At 36.0% G+C, this 23,768-nt stretch overlaps 1 protein-coding gene across 1 annotated transcript in view; it reads left to right on the top strand.

Moving 5' to 3' along the window:
• The window catches only part of NDST3 (N-deacetylase/N-sulfotransferase (heparan glucosaminyl) 3), a 242,460-nt gene extending 225,023 nt beyond the window's left edge, over positions 1 to 17,437 (top strand). Inside the window, exons 12-14 of the mRNA XM_011977608.1 lie at positions 711 to 820; positions 12,298 to 12,400; positions 14,386 to 17,437. Coding sequence (XP_011832998.1) covers positions 711 to 820; positions 12,298 to 12,400; positions 14,386 to 14,505 — 333 coding nt within the window. The 3' untranslated portion in view covers positions 14,506 to 17,437. The remainder of the gene's footprint in view (positions 1 to 710; positions 821 to 12,297; positions 12,401 to 14,385) is intronic.
• Positions 17,438 to 23,768: the final 6,331 nt, after the last annotated feature.

Here is a 23,768-nt window from a genome sequence, read left to right as displayed (position 1 = left end):
AGCTATAGAACATGTCCGTCATCACAGAAAGTTCTATTGAACAGTGCTGATCTAGGCTAAATAGAAATATCAGAGAAGAGGTATGGATAGACAAGACTTGCTTTGCAAGCTTTGTGTCCTTTAATCCTGGTCTCCTCTTTTCTCGCTGGGTCCACCCTCCTTGGAGTAACAAGAAACTTCTCCTCCTTAGTTTCTTAAGGAACTTTGTCCATGTTCAGGTTTCCTGAGAGCCTAACCTTATTCTCCACATGGATTATCAAAATATCTCTTCAACCTTTACAGTGCTATTCCTGAAAGGAATCATGAGGAATGACATGTTCTCTGTCATATTACGTCTGAGTTTATTACAACCTTTCTTCTTTTCTATTGTATGTCCCAGCTTGAATGATGGGATCATTGCTTTGTCTCTTTTGAAAGTTGGTTTCCATTTGTGATTTTCTAGTCACATTTCTAAGCTCTCTTGGTATTTCAACTGCCTTTTTTGCTTTCATAGTGTGACTTCTCAGATTGCAAACCATGAGTGTACTTGATTGGTGTGATTTCTGGTTCCAGGTCATTAATGAGGATGACCTGGATTCTATCTAACACCAATGCATGCAATTTTACTCAGGACAGTGTCTCTCACTGAATGAGTTCAGAGTGCAGAAATTTTTCATTGTACAGTTTACATGTCTTTTTTCAATGTGCATTTTTTTAATTTTATAATTTAGTTGCTAATTATTGATGGGCAACAATTAAGAACTGATCCTGCTACAGTGATGGATGAAGTACAGAAGTTTCTAGGAGTCTCGCCTCATTATAATTACTCAGAAGCTTTAACGTAAGTTTATATTCTAATTAGTTTATTGACGTTTCAGCAGGGAATTGATTTCAAAGAAATTATAGTTTGGTCATACAACTGTCAGGTTACCTGTTCCTTATATGCTGGTTATTTTTCAATTTGACATTAACCACAAAAAAAAAAAAAAAAAAAAAAAAATTCAACAGTGTGACAAAGAAATGTCCTAACCTAAATCCTGTGTTAATTCCTAATTGTACAAAGATTTCCCTGAAAGGAGAGAAATAAAACAGTGGTAAATCTTAAAACAAACCACAAACCTTAAAAGAAGTTATCTGAAATAAGTTCATAAAGCCTGAGCCTATTTAACAGGCAATATGGGGCCTCTTGGAAGTATGAACAGGTGAGTAACTAAGTAGTTTAGGAACTGACTCTTCTCTCATTTATGTAATTTTCAGAAACAATATCATACAGCAAGAAATAGTCCATAGGTGGTTGAATAAGCAGAGAGAAATGTACTATTATTGCTCCTAAACATTCTTTTTTTTGTTTTATTTTTTGCATCTTTGTCTTTAACCAACATTTGACCCTGTCACCTCTCCTTCAGAGTCCTCAGCAGTTAAAGCACTGGTTTGATTTTTCTGTTTGTTTATATGTTTTTTTGCTGGTTTCTTCCGATTTTCTTAGGTAACTGACTCTATAAGGTTCATGACTGGGGACCAGTAAGGCACTAGGGTTGAAGAAGGCAGTTACTCTCAGAGGTGTGCCCATGCCTGAGACTGAGTGCTGTGTCCAAGTGCCTCTCTTATCTCACCCTAGTGCTGACTCTGGGCTTCACTTAGCATTTTCGAAGAAGACCTCTAGCTTACTGTGTCCATTTGGAATGGATGGCAATCAGATTTAGGAGAATTATATTTGTTCCTACCACACGTGTAGAGCAACTGGAAGATACTGAGTTGGATTGGGTCATGGACCTGACTCACACCATAAGTTGGGTTTTTTTTTTAATTACATGGACTGAGTCTTTAAAAAAAACTGAAAAAGACTATCATGGAATTTTTCCATTGTATTTTTCAGTATAAAACTCAGTTCCACAGATAAAGTAGTTTTCCCCTTTTTTGTACTCTTCAATATCAATTTAGAAAGCGAGAGGCAGGTTCCCTTTACCTTTCAACAAACTTTACAGTTAAAAAAAAAAATTAGCAGAAAAACATCAAATACTGCTTATATCTCCTACAATCAAATATAGAGACACGTAAGGGAGGCATTTTGGTTTAGAGGACAAAGGAGTAGGTGGAACTCTGCAGTTTTGAGCTTCCTTCCTAACAGTCATTTATACTTTGCTGTTATTATTAACCTTCTGACCTCTGTGTTTTCTATACTATGAGTACTGTCAGAGTTTTGTAGAGCTTAGTTCAAGTACTAACACAGACACTGGCCTTAGGTATTTAACATTCAACTTGACCTTGTGATTTCAGTTTGCACTTAAAAATTCAAGACCATTTTCTGTTCTATATCTTTTTAAGTATCCCTTAGAAAAGAAAGCTTTTATTTTCTAAACAGTTTTCTATTTCAAGTTAGGTTATCTTTGGGTCTTTTTTTATAGAGTATGTAGCAAAGTATTGTATTTCAGAAAAAAAGTACAGTATTCTATAAAGACAGAGTTGCTTTTTCTTACGGGATGGTCCTTGACCTGCATGCTGTGTATTCGTCCCCTCTGCAGCCAGCTCAGCAGCAAGCTTTTTATTCATCTCCACTGCTGAGAAAAGGCAGTGTAAACTTAAAAGAGTATCAAAGCAACGTACTGTATACAAAGAACTGTAGGTCCCTTTGCACCTGGGCTGCATCTAGCAAAATTACTGATTATATGATTCTCTAACCTGGTTGGGGGCTCAGTGGGTGAAATAGCAAGATAAGATATGTGTAGTCCCTGAAACCACAGTTTCTGTTCCAGCAGTGCCACCCAGGCTCTCACCCTGCAGGTTGAGATAATGTGTTTCCATTCCATTTCTTTTTATATTTTCTTGTCAATCATCAATTGGCCTGACACAACTTGTAAATCCGGGCAGTGCACCAGTTGTAGAATATTTGGAAGTTTCATGTCATTGTCTGGGGTCTAAATTGATTATCCTTCACCCTATGCCCTTTGTAGTTGTTTATCTGAAAACTGTCTTCACAATTTACTTACTTCTGTTAGAGTAACTATACTGATAGCTGTTTCTGTAGTGCTGTGGAAATATTGAGGATGACTAGAGGTACAAAATATATATCCTCAGAAATGCCATTTATACCAGTTTGTATACTTTGTACACTTTGGTATTGCTTCTTATTTTTTCTTCTTATTTTCCTGCTAGTGATAATGACGACTATCTCACTGGTGCTTAAAAAATTTTTTTTTTCTCATTGGAAGACCTCTAAGGATATAGTAAACTGCAAACCAATATGAATTCTCAACTAACTACATAAATCTAGTGCTTTACATATAGTAGAATAAATGAATGAAGCAAGGTCTATACAAATGTTTTACTATGCAATCTTGGCGTGAAAGAGTATTCCAATTTAAGAGATCTCTAAACTTACTATCTTCCATATAGCAAATTTCAGCATCAAAACTATTTTCAAGAAGAATCACAATAAGCCCCCATTGTCAAGACTGTTGTTTATTCTTTTCCAGAAGTGCTAAAGAAAGTGTTCAAGACTTCTAAAGATATACAAAGTCACTGAAGAATTTGTGATGCCTTAAAATGACTAAGTACTGTCATCATGGGTGTTAAGTGATATATTTAATGTTAAATAATCTGATTTTCTCAGTGATCATGTGAATGAAATAAGCAAAATAAGCTTTAAAAATATAAATAAGAACTTTCTCATTCAATGAAGTAAATTATAATTTACAACTCTTGTTCCACATACCCTTAATCCCTAAATGGAATTGATATATTAACATTACTTTAGTTTTTGTGTTACGTGTTGCATAGTATTTTGAAGCAATCATTTGAAATAAGACAGGAAAAATAATTCTTAGCATGGAATTGTGCTAATTTGTATACACTAAAATGAAAAATATGAATTTTTAGTTTTGCCATGAATACATCTATTCACAATTATACCAAGCCATCAATGCCAATGACAGGTGTCTTCATGTTTAGAAATACTAGTTAGCTAAATACCTGAACCTGGCATCTTTATGTCTCAGCCAGTTAACCTATTTGTCAAGATGAATGAAACCAGACTATGTTATATGAATTTTTAGTATTAATTTACTTTGAAAATGTCAATAAATGGGCAGTGAGAATTTGAAAGCCGGGAGTTGAGTATATTTGTTTGTTTTGTGGATAAAGGTTAGCTAAGTCATGAAGGACTGAAGTTGTTTGAAAATCAGGACTTCAATGGCTTTAATATAACTTCCTTGGCAACCAAATTTATATCGCCCATGAACTGTTTTCCTACCCACTGTAGATACATTTGAGTACAAACGTACTAAATTAAATCTTTCTTATTAGCAAATTATAGTAGCCATAGTAACTAAAATCTGTTGGTTCTCTGGATGGTATGAAAGAACACCTAGAAATGCTGAATAGGGAAAAGAAAAAAAATAGTCTACTCTAATTTCTATGATAAATTTTTAAGTGGTTGTAACAGTTCAAAATAAATATACATTTACATGTCCCATGTATCTATCTCTCTTCATAAAACACAATGTGATAGGTACAATTAGCTCCATTTTTTTCCAATTAAAAAAACTGGGGCACAGGAAAGTTAAGCCAAAAGTCACTCAGCAAGTAAGTTGAGGAGGCAGGATTGAAACTCAATTATCTCTGGAACCTACACTGCCAACCTGTTAAGCTCTTCATATTGGCACAGGATGTTAGAACCACAGACAAACAATACTGTGAATTTTTAATAGTGAATAGCATATTAACAGGAAGTGCTTCCTTAAAAAGAACTAGAACCTCAAAATGAGCTATTGTTGTCTCAGATTTTATTATGAATAACATCCATCTCCACGTGCACTGGATGTCACTTTTCTTCATAAATATGTAATCATAAAGATATGCAAATTAAAATACATTGAAATACCACTATATTACCCATTAGAATGGCAATAATCCAAAAGACAATACCAATTTACTGTATTAGTCCATTCTCATGCTGCTATGAAGAAATACCCGAGACTGGGTTATTTAAAAAGAAGAGATTTAGGCCAGGTGGGGTGGCTGACACCTGTAATCCCAGCACTTTGCAAGGCTGTGGCAGATGGGTCACCTGAGGTCAGGAGTTCGAGATCAGCCTGGCCAACATGGCGAAACTCCATCTCTACTAAAAACTCAAAAAATTAGCCGGGCATGGTGGTGGGCACCTGTAGTCCCAGTTATTTGGGAGGCTGAGGCAGGAGAATCACTTGAACCCAGGAGGTGGAGGTTGCAGTGAGCCAAGATCGTGCCATTGCACTCCAGCCTGGGTAACAAGAGTGAAACGCAAAAAAAAAAAAAAAAAAAAAAAGAAAGAAAGAAAGAGAGAGAGAAGAAAGAAAGAAAGAGAGAGAGAGAGAAATGAAGGATGGAAGGAAGGAAGGAAGGGAGGGAGGGAGGGAGGGAGGGATAATTATACAACTATATAAATTTGCTAAATAGTGCTGAATTGTATATTTAACAATATGTAAATATGAAAGAAAGGGAAAGAAAGAAAAGAGGTTTAATTGACTCAGTTTTACATCGTTGGGAAGGCTCAGGAAACTTAGTTATGGCAGAAGCCAACTCTTCACAAGGAGGCAGAAGAGGGAATGAGTGCCAGCAGGGAAAATGCCAGATACTTATAAAACCATCAGATCTTATGAGAACTTACTCACTATCACAAGATAAACTGCCCCAATGATTCAATTACCTCCACCTGGTCCTGCCCTTGACATGTGGGTATTATTACAATCCAAGGTGAGATTTGGGTGGGGACACAGAGCCAAACCATATTGCAAATGTTGGCAAATGTGTGGAGAAACTGGAATCCTCACACACTACTGATGGTAATGCATAATATGTGGCCACTTTGGAAAGCAGTTTTGCAGTTTCTTAAAAACTAAACAGCATCTTACCCAACAATCCAATTTCATTCTAAGAATCTACCCCAGAATAAATGAAAACCTAAGTCCATAAAAGCTTGTAAGGGAATTATTATACCATTGTTCATAATAGCTAAAACTAGAAACAATACAAATGTCCTTCAACTGGTGAATGGATTTGTTATATCCACACTAGGGGGTGGGGGTGGGGGTGGGGAAGGAATGTTCAGAAAAGAAACAAATGTAGAGTTAGAAAGAGTTTATCTGGGCCACGCATGGTGACTCATTCCTGTAATCCCAGCACTTTGGGAGGCCGAGGCAGGCAGATCACCTGAGGTCAGGAGTTTGAGACCAGCCTGGCCAATGTGGTGAAACCCCATCTCTACTAAAAATACAAAAATTAGCTGGGCATGGTGGTGCATGCTTGTAATCCCAGCTCCTCCAGAGGCTGAGGCAGGAGAATTGCTTGAACCCGGGAGGCGGAGGTTGCAGTGAGCCAAGATCGCACCATTGCAATCCAGCCTGGGTAACAAGAGTGAAACTCTGTCTAAACAAAAAACCAAGAAATAAAGAAAGAAAGACTTTATCTGGAACTAGGGATGACAGCAGGGATTGACTGCAATGGGCTGCAAAAATAGGGGTTTTCAAAGGATAGTGGAAATGTTCTAAAAACAGATTGTGGTGATAATTATACAACTATATAAATTTGCTAAATAGTGCTGAATTGTATATTTAACAATATGTAAATAATACCTCAAAAAAGTTGTTAAAATAAAATACATATCAGTAAAACGATTCCTTAAATAAGAAACATGTTTGCCAGAAGAGAACTGATTTTTAAAAACTGCTATGCTTATCCTATATTAGTAATATCTAAATGATGGTATTTTGATTTTGAAATTTATTGAATTGCTATTTTCAATTCAGTATTCACCCATAGAAATGGTTTTTCCATGTAAAGGCATTTCAGACACACTTTAGTCTTCCAAGTGTAATCTGAATGTTTTGTACGATTAACCCGCACAAGGGTAGAAATAAAGTCACGTTTTCATTAATATAAAAATGTCGGCCAAGCAAGAGGGCTCACGCCTGTAATCCTAACACTTTAAGAGGCCAAGGCGAGTGGATTACCTGAGGTCAGGAGTTCGAGACCAGCCTAACCAATATGGTGAAACTCCATCTCTACTAAAAATACAAAAATTAGCCGGGCGTGGTGGTGCATGCCTGTAACCCCAGTTACTCAGGAGGCTGAGGCGGGAGAATTGCTTGAACCCGTGGGGGTCAACGTTACAGTGAGCCGAGATCACGCTGCTTCACCCCAGCCTGGGCGAAAGAGCAAAACTCCAACTCAATAAAAAGAAAAAAAAAAAAAAAAGTCACTGTTTAGAGGTTGAATCATTGGAGAATCTTGGTGCCCCTGCCCACAAGTCTTTTACCGTTATTTCTAAACATCCCCAGAAGATATTCCATACAAGCATAAGAACCATTCTTACCCATTCTTGTTTTACTCTTTAAATCAACAAAATTTTATTCAATAACTATTACGTGCATGACTCTGGAGACACAATGATAAACAAAGTATCCCCACCACCAGGTTAGGGTAGCCATAGAAGCGGACACTAAACAATACATGAATACTTCCTCCAAAATGTTCACTGCCTGAAGGCCTTGAAAGGAGGGGCCCAGCCATGAGAATGGTTGCCAGTGCTTACATAAAAAGATTGTTTCCTTGCTGTTCCAGACTTCACAGAAACACTACTGCTTTCTGGACAGATGTGGAGAGATTTTCTCCATCTTCTTATTTTTATTTTTATTTTTTTGAGACGGAGTCTCGCTCTGTCGTCCAGGCTAAAGTGCAGTGGCGCAATCTCTGCTCACTGCAAGCTCCGCCTCCCGGGTTCACGCCATTCTCCTGCCTCAGCTTCCCAAGTAGCTGGGACTGCAGGCGCCCGCCACCACACCTGGCTAATTTTTTTTGTATTTTTAGTAGAGACGGGGTTTCACTGTGTTAGCCAGGATGGTCTCCATCTCCTGACCTCGTGATCCGCCCACCTCGGCCTCCCAAACTGCCGGAATTACAGGCGTGAGCCACCGCGCCCGGCCAATTTTCTCCATCTTCTATTACACTTCTTCATTTGGGCTCTGAAATAATATTACTTCTGCCCCAAACTCATAAGACCTTCAATGAATAGCAGTCCCTTCGTCTATCTATGATGGTTCTCTATGAAGGACCAGACCCAGTCCCTCAGGCCACTGGGTAAATAAACATGCCATCCCTTCTAGCTTCTCCTTCTCATTTGCATCCTGACACATTTATACCATTGCCTATGAGTGTATGCATACAGATGCCTAGACTAGGTGCCAGCTACACACACACAGTTTTTTTTCTCAGTAAAGCCCAGCCTGACACCTGCTGCATAAGATCTAATTAATCAGCAGAGATAAAAGAAAAACTTATTTTTCTTTTGATTCTTAATTTTAGCATGTGTGGAGTTCAGTGTTTCTTAGAAAAACTTTCTCTCAGAAGACTACTCATTTTAATACACAACATATGTATGTTCCAGTTACGTATCTACAGCAAGGTATATTAGCGAAAAGTGAATAACTGGTCTGGATTCTGAATTTTGATCACTTGAATACTTAAAATGAGTCAGAATTCAATTTTGGAAAATTGCTGATAGCAAAATGTTAATGAAAAATATTACATCAATCACAGACTTCCAGAAATGTTGTATTAGTGTTTCCCAAAGGCTTTCATGTACAGATTATTTAACTAATACGATCTTTATTAATGATCTCTTTGTAATTCTGTATATAACACTAATTTATTCAGTTGCCTTACTGATTCAAACAAGAATATAAACAGCATGAAAACATAAAATGTTGTGTCCTAATCTGACACAATTGCTTTAATAACGATGGGAAACCAGGCTTTACATAAATGGAATGTGATTATTCTCTCTAATACACAAAGTCATACAGAGGCAGAAATTCAGGTTTGCATTATTTTCATAGGACTACAGTTATAAATTCTACAAGATTAACTACATATAGAGTACACCCCCAGGTGCACACCCCCACACACACACATTAGATCATACTATCATTTTAAGTGCTTTGTTAATGTATAATTTACATATAATCATCCATTGTAATTGTGCAGTTCAAAGAATACAAATGTATACAGTTGTATGTACCACCAGAATCAAGATATAGAACAAAAAGATATAATCCAAAAGTTTCCTCATGCTCCTCTGTAGTCAATACTTTCTACTCACCTTGACCCCTGACGATCATTAAGCTACTTTCTTTCACTTAGCATAATGCTTTTGAGTTTCCTCTATGTGGCGACATCTATCAGGAGTCAATTCTTTATTATTGTTATGTATTACTCCATTTTATGGATATACTACAATTTGTTTATCCTTTCACCGGTTGATGGACATGAGTAATTTGCATTTTTTTGGCTATCACAAACAAAGCTACTGTGAACAGTTGTATGGACATATATTTTCATTGCCTTCAAGTAAAAACTTGGAAATGGGAAATGGGATTGGCAGGTCATATAGTAGTTCTGTATTTTAATTTCTAAGAAACTTTACAAAGAAGCTGTAATATTTTTAATTTCTACCAACAATTTTATTTGTTCCATGTCTTTGCCAACACTGGATATTTTTAAAATCAGTTTTTCTACTGAGGGTACAGTGCTATTTCATTTGTAATTTATATTTGTATTTTGTATTTTCTTAATGATGAATGGTGTTCAGCAAATTTTCATTTGTTCATTGACCATTCATGTGTTCTTTGGTGAAGTGTCTGTTCCAGTCTTTTTTTTTTTTTTTTTTGAGACAGAGTTTCACTTTTGTTGCCCAGGCTGGAGCGCAATGGTACGATCTTGGCTCACAGCAACCTCCGCCTCCCAGATTCAAGTGATTCTCCTGCCTCAGCCTCCTGAGTAGCTGGAATTACAGGCATGCACCACCATGCCTGGCTAATTTTGTATTTTTAGTAGAGACAGGGTTTCTCCATGTTGGTCAGGCTGGTCTCGAACTCCCGACCTCAGCTGATCCGCCCTCCTCAGCCTCCCAAAGTGCTGAGATTACAGCATGAGCCATCATGCCCAGCCTGTTCCAATCTTTTATCCAGTTTTTATTGATATTTTTATCTTTTATATTGTTATATATTCTGAATACAAGTTCTGCATTAGATATATTTTTTACAAATGTTTTCTCCCAGTCTGTGGTTTCCCTTCTCATTTTCTTAAGTGTCTTTATGAGAGAAAAATTTTAAATTTTGATAAATTCAAAATTATTGTTATTTTTCCCTTATGGTTCATCCTAAGAAATCTTTGCCTAACCCAAGACTGCAAAATTGTCTGGTTTTTTTTCCTATGTTTTCTTTCAGAATTTTTATAATTTTAGATATGTTTTTAGCCTAAATTTTTATAGTTTAGATTTAGCTCAATAATACATTTCAAGTTAATTTTTATATACAACATGAGGTAGGGGTCAATGTTCAGCTTTTTCATATAGATATCCAATTTTTCTTGTGCAATTTAAAAGAGTAATCCTTTCCCATTGACTTACCTTGACAGCTATTTTTTGAAAATCAGTTGACTGTAGATGTGTAGATTTATTTCTGAATTCTTCATTTTGTTCCACTGATCCATTGGTCCACTGATGCCAACACCATACAATCTTCATTACTGTAGAATTACAGTAAATCTTGAAATTAAATGGTATGAGTTCTCCAGCTTTGCTCTTTGTTTTCAAACTGTTTTAGCTTGTCTACTCCCTTTACATTTTTATAATAATTTTCTATTTCTGCTTAAAATATAGTCCACTGGAGTTTTGATAGGAATCATACTGAATCTATAAATTTGGAGAGACTTGGTATTTTAAAAACATCTAGTCTTCTGATTTATGAGCATAGTATAGATCCTTTTTTTCTAAAATTTATCTTAACAACGTTTTGTAGTTTTAAGTGTGCAGTCATTGCACATATTTTTTGTTAACTGTCACCCTAGGTATTTCAGGTTTTCACATTATAATGGTAAGTAAAGTGTTGGAAGTAGCATTCCTAGAAGTAGAACAGATTAAAAGCAAAAGAAAAACATTATCTGAAGAAATAATTCTAATTGAGAAGAAAAATGGCGATAGAATTATTGAATAACAAAAGCTACGTAAAGGAATTATCATTGCTGACTATTACTTTCACTTTTATATCTGAGCATACAAATTAGTGCTTTATTTACAGTGAATAATAAAATAAAACCTACTTGGAGACCAGTAAAAAAGAAAAGGCCCTGAACCTAGAATCGGGGGCCTAGACTTGAGTCATGACTTGAATATTGAAGTATAGTACGAGATAAATAAACCATGACCAGCATTTTCTCCTTTCTCATTTTGTGTTCAACTAATACTTGGCAAATGTTTACAAGAGCCAAACAGTATGCTAAATGCTATAAAATGGGACGAATCCTTCACACCATATCCTTAAGTGTTAGAATGAAACCTCAAATGAGAAAGAGTTATATGAAATATTTTGGTAAAATAGAACGTATATTTAATGTGCTATTATTATGTTTATTATAATTATGGCATAAAAAGTTCATTTAGGCTGGGTGCCTAGCACTTTGGGAGGCCGAGGCAGGTGGATCACCTGAGGTCGGGAGTTCAAGATCAGCCTGACCAACATGGAGAAACTCTGTCTTTACTAAAAATACAAAAATTAGCCAGGTGTGGTGGCGCATGCCTGTAGTCCCAGCTACTTGGGAGGCTGAAGCAGGAGAATCGCTTGAACCCGGGAGGCAGAGGTTGCGGTGAGCTGACATCGCGCCATTGCACTCCAGCCTGGGCAACAAGAGCGAGACTTCGTCTCAAAAAAAAAAAAAAAAAAAAAAAAAATCATTTATAGGTGCTATTACTTTAAAACAAGCTCATACCAAAAGAAGAAAGTAGCTCTGAAAAAAATTAAATGGATTATAGCTAGAGAATCCTAAAAGTAATCACTCCATGATACACTGAAACCTTTTCTCTTCTATTACCTTCTAGTTGTATGATACAAGTAGCATCTAAATTCATAGACATGGATGAAGACTGACTTGTTTTTAAACCCTACAAAGAAAAAGAATGACTTGTTTCTAAACCCTAAAATAAAATTGAAAATTTATGCATTTTTTCCTTCCAGATGAAGGAAGTAGCCTTATTAATTTCTATTAATAGGAGACCTGCTGACAGTTTTTCTAGTAGGAACCTGGCAAACTCACAAATATGACAGATGAACTGAGAATTTAGAAGTATGCCAAAAGATTTTACGCAAAGGAATATAGTAAAAGGGAATTCCGTTTCTCTGGTTATAGATTGTTATCCAAGTAAAATATTTATACATTGGTCATTATATCATATAAATTGGTTGAAAAATGATTTTCTGGTCTTTTTGTGTGTATTTTTTACTTTTTTAGGTTTGATTCTCACAAAGGTTTCTGGTGTCAGTTACTGGAAGAAGGTAAAACAAAATGCCTTGGAAAGAGCAAAGGAAGAAAATACCCTCCAATGGACTCTGATGTAAGCATAGAGCTTAAAATAACAAACTAAATCAGCAAAATGATAACCAACAATATCATCTATTTTCTTAAAAAACTAGTTAAAGTCAAAATTCAGCCTTTCTAAAACTTAAAAGTGCCATTTCAATTTCAGTACGGGTAGGTTGCTTGTTTCGATTTTACCCACAATATATTATTACTTGTCATGCAAGAATAAAGGAAAACAATAGAATTTGACATTCTGAAAAAGAATAAAGAGATAATATCTTATTCCAAAAAGAATGATACCTGCACAAAAATTTTAGCATAAAGGTTAACTGAAACCAAGACAGGAAATATATTCATTGAAAAGTGAAAATAAGACCAAGATTTCTATTTTTGGCTGGGTGTGGTGGCTCACGCCTGTAATCCCAGTACTTTGGGAGGCCGAGTGGATCACTTGAGGTCAGGAGTTCGAGACCAGCCTGGCCAACATGATGAAACTCCATCTCTACTAAAAATACAAAAGAAAAAATTAGCTGGGCATGGTGGCAGGTGCCTGTAATCCCAACTACTCAGGAGGCTGAGGCAGGAGGATCGCTTGAACCCAGGAGGCAGAGGTTGCAGTGATCCCAGATTGCACCATTGAGCTCCAGCCTGGGCAACAAGAGTGAAACACCAACTCAAAAAAAAATAAAAATAAAAATAAATTCTATTTTTTTCCTGCCTGAGTCATTCTGTTGTGAGTGTGCCCTGGGCAGTAATATAAATTACTGATACAATATACTAAGTTTTGAGCTGTTAATATGGTAATAAATGAAAGAAGCAATACATTTCCCAACATCTAACTTACTAGCAGATAATTTAGGCTTTGGAGAATGTAGATACACACTTTGCAGTATGTATTCAGCACTTCCTGTTTATTCTGTTCAGAATGGTGACACTCTGATTAAGTGATTAAGTGTAGCATTAATCACTTAATGCTACAGTTTTCTCCATTTCTATACCACACATTTTTACTTTGATGCTTACTTGACATATATTAAGATTTACTAATAATATTTTTATTATTAGTCTAGTTAGTATATAGTTTCAATATAAGCATGCAAGTGGATTTTGATTTGTAAATTTTTTTAGATCACAATTAATACATTACATTAACTGAGAATCCTAAGATGGTCTGAGGATCCTAAGGTGGGCTAAATTTATTTGAATACTTTATCTAACAAAACCTTGAGGACTATTTTTTTGTGCCTGACCTGATAGATGCAGGGTCTGTCCTCACTAAACTCTTAATTAAATCATATACAGAAGAGGGGGGGTGTTTCTGTTGTTTTAATGAACAAACTGCAATTTCAGAACTCCAATTTTCTTTGGCTGATTATTAAAATATACCTTCAGAGCACTGTGAAAACAACCCTTCTTTTCCCAAAAGAAATTGACATACAATTTCTATAGTATTTCAAGAAAGTAATATAAAATATATCATCTGCATTTATGTCAAAGCTATTTCCTGTACATTTATTAAAGCTAAACTGTTTAAGAGACACTGCTGAATAGCTTTCTTAGCATTTTATTTTACTCTGGTTTAACACAGACCTTATTAAATTTGGTGGTAGAGAAAGATAAGAAAAACACAACTTTTCAGGATATCATTTCTTCTCAACAAGGTTACTGAGTATTCCATATTGGGTTTATTTAAGGGAGTGACTGATTTTGTGAAAATAATGTCCAGAAAGGAGGTAAGAGTAAAGAGGTCTTCCCAGAGGTAATGAAAATACAAATGTGTAGGAGGGATTAGAGTGGGCAGTACTGTCACCACGCCGTTTGCCTCTTCCTAGTAAGAAAAATGCCAGTACCCAAGACCGTCAGTAAAATATCATAGGGTGTGCTAAATAAATAGTCCACATGCTAATACAAATTTTAATCCAAATCTGGTATACTTGATACTTATTTCAACGTAGTCAAAGTGTAATGAAATATAATAAACAAAATAAAATGTACTTTTTTCTCCTCCTCTCCACTTAGAGCAGGACATTTCTGTCAAGCTACTATCGAGATCACAATGTGGAACTCTCAAAGCTGCTGCACAAACTGGGTCAGCCTCTGCCATCCTGGCTGAGACAGGAGCTGCAGAAAGTAAGATAGCACTGAGAGAAAACTCGAGACTTCATCGTTCATGTAGAACACACCTTTTCCAAAGCTTCCAGAAGCTACCAAAAGACAGTTGAAAAATATACCTCTTCAAATGAGAAAAAAGAACAAAGTTTCTTCCATGTGCTGGCATGTGGATGATAAGAAAAAAAGAAAAAGTATGTGTTAAAGCCTTGAGGCCTGTGGCCTTTCTCTTAACTCATAACTGAGCCTGTGGGATTATTGTAGACTACTGTGCACTCATGTGGAAGTCAATTGCAACCAACATAAATATCAAACACAAATGCAGAACTGTTCCATTTCATAGTAATATTTACACTTTTATATATCAACTAAGATTGTGTCTCTGTAGGTTTTTAGACCACTGTTTGCCTGTACAATGTTTTCTTATTCTTTTATTCTATAAACTGTCCTATGAAACAAGAAGCAAAATAAACTTCACAATGTAGCATAACATGTCAAAAGCATAACACCCATGAAAAATGCTTGCCAAAATTTAAATCCACTTAAGTATTTAGAAATAATTGTAAATTATAATTTGTGCTAGATCAGAGTGGAAACATAATATATGAGCTTTATCTGCACCAAAAAAAAAGATAAGTGCTATAGCAAAAGTGATTTTTTCATATACATGGTCTAGTGAATATATGTAAAAATTACTAACTCTTCCATCACAACATAATTGTTATACTGAAATATATACTGTAAAGCTGTTGGATGGTAAATAGAAACACACTGAGTACACCAAAACAGTAAATAACAATGTAAAGTATACTGACTGAATCCTCTGAAGGGGAGAAATTATAGAGGTCTAAAGACATATCATTGAGAATTCTATGTCCACTTGCTGTAAGCTGTGAATCGATCCCAGTAGTCCTCACTAGTTCTACAGAAATGCATGCCTAGAGTCTGAGGTATGTGTCATCTCCAGAAACAGGTTGACTTTCAAATATGAATAGCTTTTATTTAACGCTCCCCAAAACAAAACCTATTAAATGAAAACTAAAAACAGTTTCCCTAGATGATGTGATTAGACTATTTACATTTAGGTTATTAAAAAATTCCATTTTCCCAGATAGTTCAAAATAAAATTATGTAACGTGAAGATTTATAATAAAAAACAAATTAATATATTATTTGTAATCTAATGTCTGCAGTGATACTTTTGATATAAGGCAAAGAAACAAAAGCAGAGCAGAGGCCCATTTTTGAAAATATTTCACCCATCACTCTGGTGGAAGATAACAGTTCATAGGTACAATTAAGGATTAGCTACTAAATTAAATGCAGGAAGTACAAAGATGAGCAAGTTATGCTCTTGCAATATATTTACATTTAAATTGTAAATGATAGACATGGTTAATAAAGTTTTCAAAAAAGAAAAGAATACATCATACTTATTGTCCTGTTAACATTTACTTAATTTTTTTTTGAGGCGGGGACAGAGTTTCGCTATGTCACCCAAGTTGGAGTGCAATGGTGTGATCTCGGCTCACTGCAACCTCCGCCTCATGGGTTCAAGTGATTCTCCTGCCTCAGCCTCCTGAGTAGCTGGGATTATAGCCACGCACCACCACACCCGGGTAATTTTTGTATTTTTAGTAGCGACGGGGTTTCACCATGTTGGCCAGGCTGGTCTTGAACTCCTGACCTCATGATCCACCCACTTTGGCCTCTCAAAGTGCTGGGATTACAAGCGTGAGCCACCATGCCCAGACTACTTAATTTTTAAATGTACTGTACATATACATAAAATTTAAGTAGTAAATTAATTCCCTGCTATGATTATAAGCCTTCATAAAATATTATCAAAGCTATGATTAGAAAAAAATCAGAGGAAAACCTATGGGAAAAATATTTTCATTGTCATTATAATGGGTAAAACTATCAATTACTAATTAGAAAACAAATTGTGAGATCTACTTACTATAAATGTTTAGATGTACATTATAATTACTAACTTTTTAAAAGTTTTATGTACCTAAAGAATATGCTAATTTTTAAATATACTATTAGTAGAAGGAATTGGAAAAATCACCAGTTTTTAAGACTCTTGACTCTAAAAGCAAAATCAAAGTCATTTGGACAAATATGGGAAACACAGTTTTCATGCTTACTGCTGTCTCTTTTATAGCAGCACATGCCAGACATGTGGGAAAATTACTATAGTCTTCCATCTCCACCAACCTAACAAAACTGGCTTAGGAAGGTTAACCATAATGAGAATAGGCCCCAGCAGTTATATACAGTGTCATGTTTTCATTTGGCAACAACATTTATTCTAATAAAGAAAAAAAAAAGAAAAGAAAAACTGATACATTTATGCTTTAATGGTAAGATGTACATTTGAACTGCTAAGCAAAGCTGCTAATGGCATATTTTGTTTAGGTAAATCGAGTTGATGGAACACCTCATCCTTTTAAATAGATGTCAAAAACATACTCCATGTTCGTATAAAGACAGGAGAAAAAGGAAGAGATCTTACTAAAATTTATTCATTCACAAGTACATGTATCCCTTATGCTAGCTAGAGCAGCAAACCTGTGAAAGGATTTTTGACCACTCAATGTGTCTTGAAGACAGCATCAAATTCTAGAGGACACGCATACTTTCCACATTATGTACTCCAACTAGTTAATATGCTAATCTGAAAATAACATAAATACATATGAGAAAATAATGAGAGATAACTTGAGTTAAAACTAGCTTTGTATAGAATTCCCTTTTTCATTGTTTAAAATATGAAACTTCCTCAGGAAGAAATGAAATGGTTATTTCAATGTTTATAGCTACAATCTTGTCATTCACATTGAATGAAAATTACTGGAAACATTTTTTTCTCTGAGTTTTTTAAAATAAAAAACCTGGATATAATTCTGATAGTAGCATGGTACCTCATATGTACAACAATAAACTGATAGGAAAACGAAGAGTTTGGGCCTGGTGATTTTAGGTAATCAGTAGGTATTTCATTGTTTTGGCCTGAGGGTGAGTGGGAGGTGGTTACAGAACATAGATACCACTAACATAATTCAAAATGAAGAGATAGAAAGCTTTCAAGTAGGATATGTATCCATCCTATATTTATAAAACCTTTCACAGATCCTTCTCTTCCTAAATTTATATGTTACTTATAGTGATTTTTTTTACTTCCAATAAATATAACACAGCTCCTAGGTCATTTATGGGACCCTAGAATAAGAGAATAAGAGAATCACACAGCTGTTACTGAATGGACTTGAGAACAGGAATGATTATAGCATTTCTTACTCCCAGTATTCTGTTCTGCTCCACACCAATGGGCCCATTTCTTTCTTCAGAGTTTTAAAACGTGTTCATCTCTCTTTTTAAAAAATCTAGCAAAACGATCTCTGCAAAAAAAGGAGGGAGGGGGATTTGGGGAGTGTAAAGTTAGCCATTTATCTTCATTCTCCACAAATTTTCTTTTCTCTCTTCCAATCCCTTTCTTTTTTTTTTTTTTTTTTTTTTTTTTTTTTTTTTTTTTTTGAGACGGAGTCCCGCTCTGTCACCCAGGCTGGAGTGCAGTGGCCGGATCTCAGCTCACTGCAAGCTCCGCCTCCCGGGTTCACGCCATTCTCCTGCCTCAGCCTCCCGAGTAGCTGGGACTACAGGCGCCTGCCACTTTGCCCGGCTAAGTTTTTGTGTTTTTAGTAGAGACGGGGTTTCACTGTGTTAGCCAGGATGGTCTCGATCTCCTGACCTCGTGATCCGCTCATCTGCTGGGATTACAGGCTTGAGCCACCGCGCCCGGCCCCAATCCCTTTCTTTTCTAGACATCAGCTTTTCACACGTTGCAACCCATCCTATGTTGGGGCACCAGCTGAATTCCCCACAGGCTTGCCTCCCACACACACGGCTCACTGATTGAGCTGGAACATCTCATCTCATCTTCTGCCTTCAGACTGTGATTTACAGCATTGGCTTCCCTGGTCCTCAGGCTTTCAGTCTCAGATTGAATTACACCATGAACCACCCAGTCTCCAACTTGCACAGCAGATTATGAGACTTCTCAGCCTCAAGCATGTGAGCCAATCCCTCATAATAAGTCATATGTACATATCTCTCTCCTATTAATTCTGCTTTTCTGGAGAACTCTAAGGCACACAGTTTCACTTGGATTCCATCCCCCCAGAAATCTGCAGTCTACTTCAAGTAAGTCTTTCACCTGTGGCCAAGGATACCTAACAGAATTTGAAGGCCACTTCTCCCCAAACCAGTGCGGTTGCCAGTTCTTGCCATTTATTGTCCCTAATTTGTTGTCTATAAGAGTTCTCTAAATACTCAGTGCTCTTAATAAAGGTTACAGAGTAAAATTTATTCACTTATTTGTTAGTACTGAAACTAATAAGTTGAACCTTCTTCCATTAATCCTGTAACTATCCTCATATTTACGTATCTGTCACATCTCAGTCTATTCCTAAAAGTTATAAATACAAAAATTAATAAATCACTAAAGTTGGAATTAGTTACATGCTCACCATCTCCTTTGGAGCATCTCTTAGAGAAAGAGGAATCATGAATAGTATCAGTAAGTTAAAAAAGACATTCACTTTCCAGAGTCAAGTCAAATATCTCATTTATTATATTATAGTCAGAGTTCTCCAGAGAAATAGAACTAGTGGCAGATACATATACATATATATATATACATATAAGCATGCATACACACACACATACACACACACATATATAAAGACTCATTATAAGGTATTGGCTTAAATGATTTTAGAGGATGCAAAGGCCCATGATCTGTCATCTGCAAATTGGAGACCCAGGAAAGCCAGAGGTGTAGTTCAAAGGCCTGAGAGCCAGAGAGCCAATAGTGTTGCAATCTGGGTTTGAAGGCCTAAAATCCAGGAGCACTGAGGACAGGAGAAGTTCAATGTTCAGCTCAAGTAGCCAGGCAGAGTTAACTGAACCTTCCTCCACCTCGTTCTATTCATGCCCTTAATGGATGGGATGATGCCCATCAACACTGGGGAGGGTAATCTGCTTAACTCAATCTACCAATTGAAATGCTAATGTCATCCAGAAACACCATCATAGCCACACCCAGAAATAATGTTTCGCCAGCTATCTAGGTACCCTGTGACCCAGTCAAAGTTGACACATAAAATTAGTCATCACATTTACTTAGCAATCCTTTTCAAGGAAGTCAAAGCAAATTTTACAAATTAAATGCTCACAGCATAAAGTCTCCAAGATATTGTTAGAAAGAATGTATTTGCCCACATTTTACCATACAGAAAAGTGAATTACACTGAATAAAATGTGAGATATTTCCAAAGCACCCAGAATCCGTGACAAATCTTACATAAAACTGTCTACATCAAGCCGCTTCTTGCTTTTTGAGGGAATACATTAAGTGTAGGAAATGCCTGCTGTCTGCATTTCTGATGCCAAAATGGTCTATTTCAAATCAATAACTGAAATGGAAACCAGACCTTGCTCTTAAATATTATACATAATTTATACAGTTGGACCAAAGATGAGTCTCCCCTATTTGATAAATAATATTCTGAATCTAAATTTTTTTCAGTTTCAACTACATTAAATAGAAATGCAAGCTCAACATGCTATATACTCCTAGTGCTTTAGTGTATCATTTCAGAACTTACTTTATATCCTTCAAAGCAAACAAAACTTTTAAAAGCCCACAAAACAAATATACTATCAAAAACAAAGCCTGCTTCACATATAAATTAATAAATTGACAAATTTTTAATAATTTTTGGGAGGCCGATGCAGGCGGATCATGAGGTCAGGAGATAGAGACCATCCTGGCTAATGCGGTGAAACTCCGTCTCTATTAAAAATACAAAAAAATTTAGCCTGGCGTGGTGGTGGGTGCCTGTAGTCCCAGCTACTCGGGAGGCTGAGGCAGGAGAATGTGTACCCAGGAGGCAGAGCTTACAGTGAGCCGAGATTGCGTCACTGCACTACAGCCTGGGTAACAGAGAAAGACTCTGTCTCAGAAATAAATAAGTAAATAAATAAATACAAAATAGAAACAATAAAACGCTATGAAAATAGAATATTGATAAATTATCCCTCCTGCCTATGATCATCCTGAGAAAACCATATTGTTTTCATTCCCAGTTAATGTCCTCAGTACAATCAGAATAGCAAAAAAGATAGACTGGACTATAATTCAACATCTATCCTTAACTATTTAACATTGGGTAGGTGACTTTTCTGATCTCAGTTTACGCATCTGTCAACAGAAGTCACATGTGATCATTGGTAAGGAGGAGGAATGCTTTTCTCCCTGCTTTGTTTACCGTGTGCCGGTAGATCAATATTGTAACATGTGATTCTGTCTCTAATCTACTCTCCCATAGAGGAGGAACCAATGAATTATCTAAGTGGTAAAATTGAAAGCAGAAATTCGGATTGAATAGCTCAACCTGTCTCCCTCACTTCTCTTTGGGATCTACCTGCAAAGATCAGTCACCCCAGTCCTCTTGGCCTGTGTTAAATTTAGCAGAAATTGACGTTTATTTAAAGCCACAAACAAAACCAAAAGAAGAGCTAAAAACATAAATCCATGCTTAAAAATTAGGAAAATAAGCAAGAATGTAAGAAACAGTAATATAAATGAGCTAAATGTCTCCCCCTCATGTGGGGAGCCAACAGATACTGCTTAAAGTTGACAAATTAAGAAATTAAGGTAAAAGCGTAATTGGAATTACGAAGATAATCAGCAGAGCTTAAACAAATGGTAAAAGCAAGTTGCCTTTGATAAGTGGGACTAGAGTTCTGGACCAGGGAAAAGTATTTGAGTTTTTATCTCCAAATGCATGAATTGCTGTACTTTTATAACAACAATAATTTATCACTTTAAAGATCAAGACTGTAAATATTCAGGACCAACTGTGTCCAAAAGGAGGAGCACAGAAGCAAGAAATCTAAGCAGCATCAGATACTACAGGCTATTATCCAAGAGATTAATAAACAGGACCTCTGCCATGGTGTAGAGTCTCAACACTACAGTACAATAGTTTTAAAATATAGCCTGTGGATCTTGAGCAGACCTGAGTCCTCTTCAGGGGGTCTGCAAGGTCAAAATGATTTTTATAATAATGTGAATTCATTATATGCCTTCGTCATTGTGTTGATATTGTTACCAACTGTGTGATAACAATAATGGGTAAAACTGCTGGTGCTTTAGCATAAATCAAGGCAGTAGAATTAATCTGTACTATGGTATTCATCACCACACATTCATTGTTTAAAACAGTCAGTGTCACTTATGACTTGACAAAACAGTAAAATTATTAATATATTACATTCCCACACTACAGTATATGCTTTTTAATCTTCTGTGTGACAAAATGTGAAGTGTGCCTAAAGCACGTCTGCTACATACTGAAGTAAGTGATTGTCTTGAAAAAAAGCCCTTGAGGAACTGTTTGAGTTGCAAGTGGAACTGGCCACTTTATTCATGGAACACACTTTTTACTTGAAAGAATGACAGAGAATTATGGTTATTCAGACTTGAGCAATTAGCAAATATTTTCTTAAAACTGAAAGGAGTGAGCCTGTCACTTCAACAAAAAACAATTGACAGTATTTCTTGCCAATTATAAAATTTCAGCTTTCAAGTAAAAATTAGAATTTTGTAGAACTTCTATTGCTACCATGAGCTTCACAGCATACTCATATTTAAAGATCTTTCTGATGAGATTGGTGGTGATATTAAAAAATGTAATTTTCTAACATTATATAATGAAAGGTGTCAATGTTTGAAAGATCAGCATAAGTAAACCATTTTCCAAAAAGCAATGCATGAGGTCACAAAACACATATACATAGTATACACAGTATAAATATACATAGCATAATTGTTATAATAGTGAAAGGTCTATTCTCAGAGTAAGATAAATCAGTAGATTTTAATGTAGCACAATATGAACAGTTCATTGATTTCTTTCAGATTCCACATTGCAAATATCCTTTAAGACAATAGCACTTGTCAATTCTTAATGTAGTATCAAAGAAAAATATCCACGATTATCTGAAAATGCTATAAATATATATTTTCTTTTCTCAAACACATATGGGTATATAAATATATACTTTCCTTTCCCAAACACATATGGGGATGAGGCCAGATTTTCTTCATGTACTTCAACAAAACAACCTATCAAAATAAATTGAATGCAGAAATAGATATGAGAATGCAATCTCTATTAAGCCAAACATTAAAGAAATTTACCAAAATGTAACACAATGCCACTCTTCTCATTTTCTTTTGTTTTGGAAAACAGAGCTATTTTTTCATTAAAACTATAGCTTTATTATGGGTTTGTTCTTGTTATTTTTTAATGTTTCTTAATTTCTCTATTTCAATTTCTAATAGATTAAATATTAAAAACTGTAACTATATTATCTATATAGTTGTCTATAATATTGATAAATTTATCTATAATATCGATAAATATAATGCTTTTGTTTTATAAACAATAGCCCTTTGAGGTTCTCAATAACGTTTAAGAATGTAAAAGGATCCCCAGACTAAAAAGTATGAGAGCCATTGGCATGAGAGTTGGAAGTAATTCAAGTACCTACAGCCAAGATTTACACCATAAACAATAGGCTATAAAGAAAATAAGTGGGAAGCCAGACTACACCTCCCCTCCATCACCTTCCCACTCTACTCTCAGAATGGAGTTGCCTGGCTGGAGATGAAGGAATACTGCAAAGAGGAAAAGAGAGGTAAATACAAGTTTGGGTTTCTTCTCCCCCTACCTTCCTCCTTGACACCAAACTGAGCCCTTAAAATGGAGGATGAGAGATCTTTAAGTCTGAGGATCAAACAGTAGGGAAAGCTGTGCCCTACTTTCCATTTAAAACTCTGCAAAGCAGCAACCTCCTCCATGTACTCTGCCCAACAATGGTGAAGGCCCTCCCTTCAAGTAGTAGAGATAGCTCGTGGTATCCTAGGTATAGATGGCCTTGGTTTGCACAGATTCCACAGTGGCACAGGACAACACATAAAAGTTCCATTTCTCCAGATAGGCTGCAGGAATCACTAAGAACAGCCTTTTAAATCCAAAGTGACCTGGCAGCTGGGACAAAGAGGGCACTTAATAACCTTCACAGATCGATGACTACAGGCCATGAAAGGAGCCTAGACCGTGGAATCTAGAGACCACTTTACAAAGACTGAACCTGTTGAGGTTCATCCAATGCCAGCAGAGGAAAGATGATGGCTGAGACCGGATGTTACCCAC

The sequence above is a fragment of the Mandrillus leucophaeus genome, unplaced genomic scaffold (assembly GCF_000951045.1).
Source record: "Mandrillus leucophaeus isolate KB7577 unplaced genomic scaffold, Mleu.le_1.0 Scaffold181, whole genome shotgun sequence".
Taxonomy (NCBI): Eukaryota; Metazoa; Chordata; class Mammalia; order Primates; family Cercopithecidae; genus Mandrillus; species Mandrillus leucophaeus.
The sequence above is the reverse complement of the archived record's forward strand: the minus strand, read 5'-3'. Positions and strand labels throughout refer to the sequence as shown.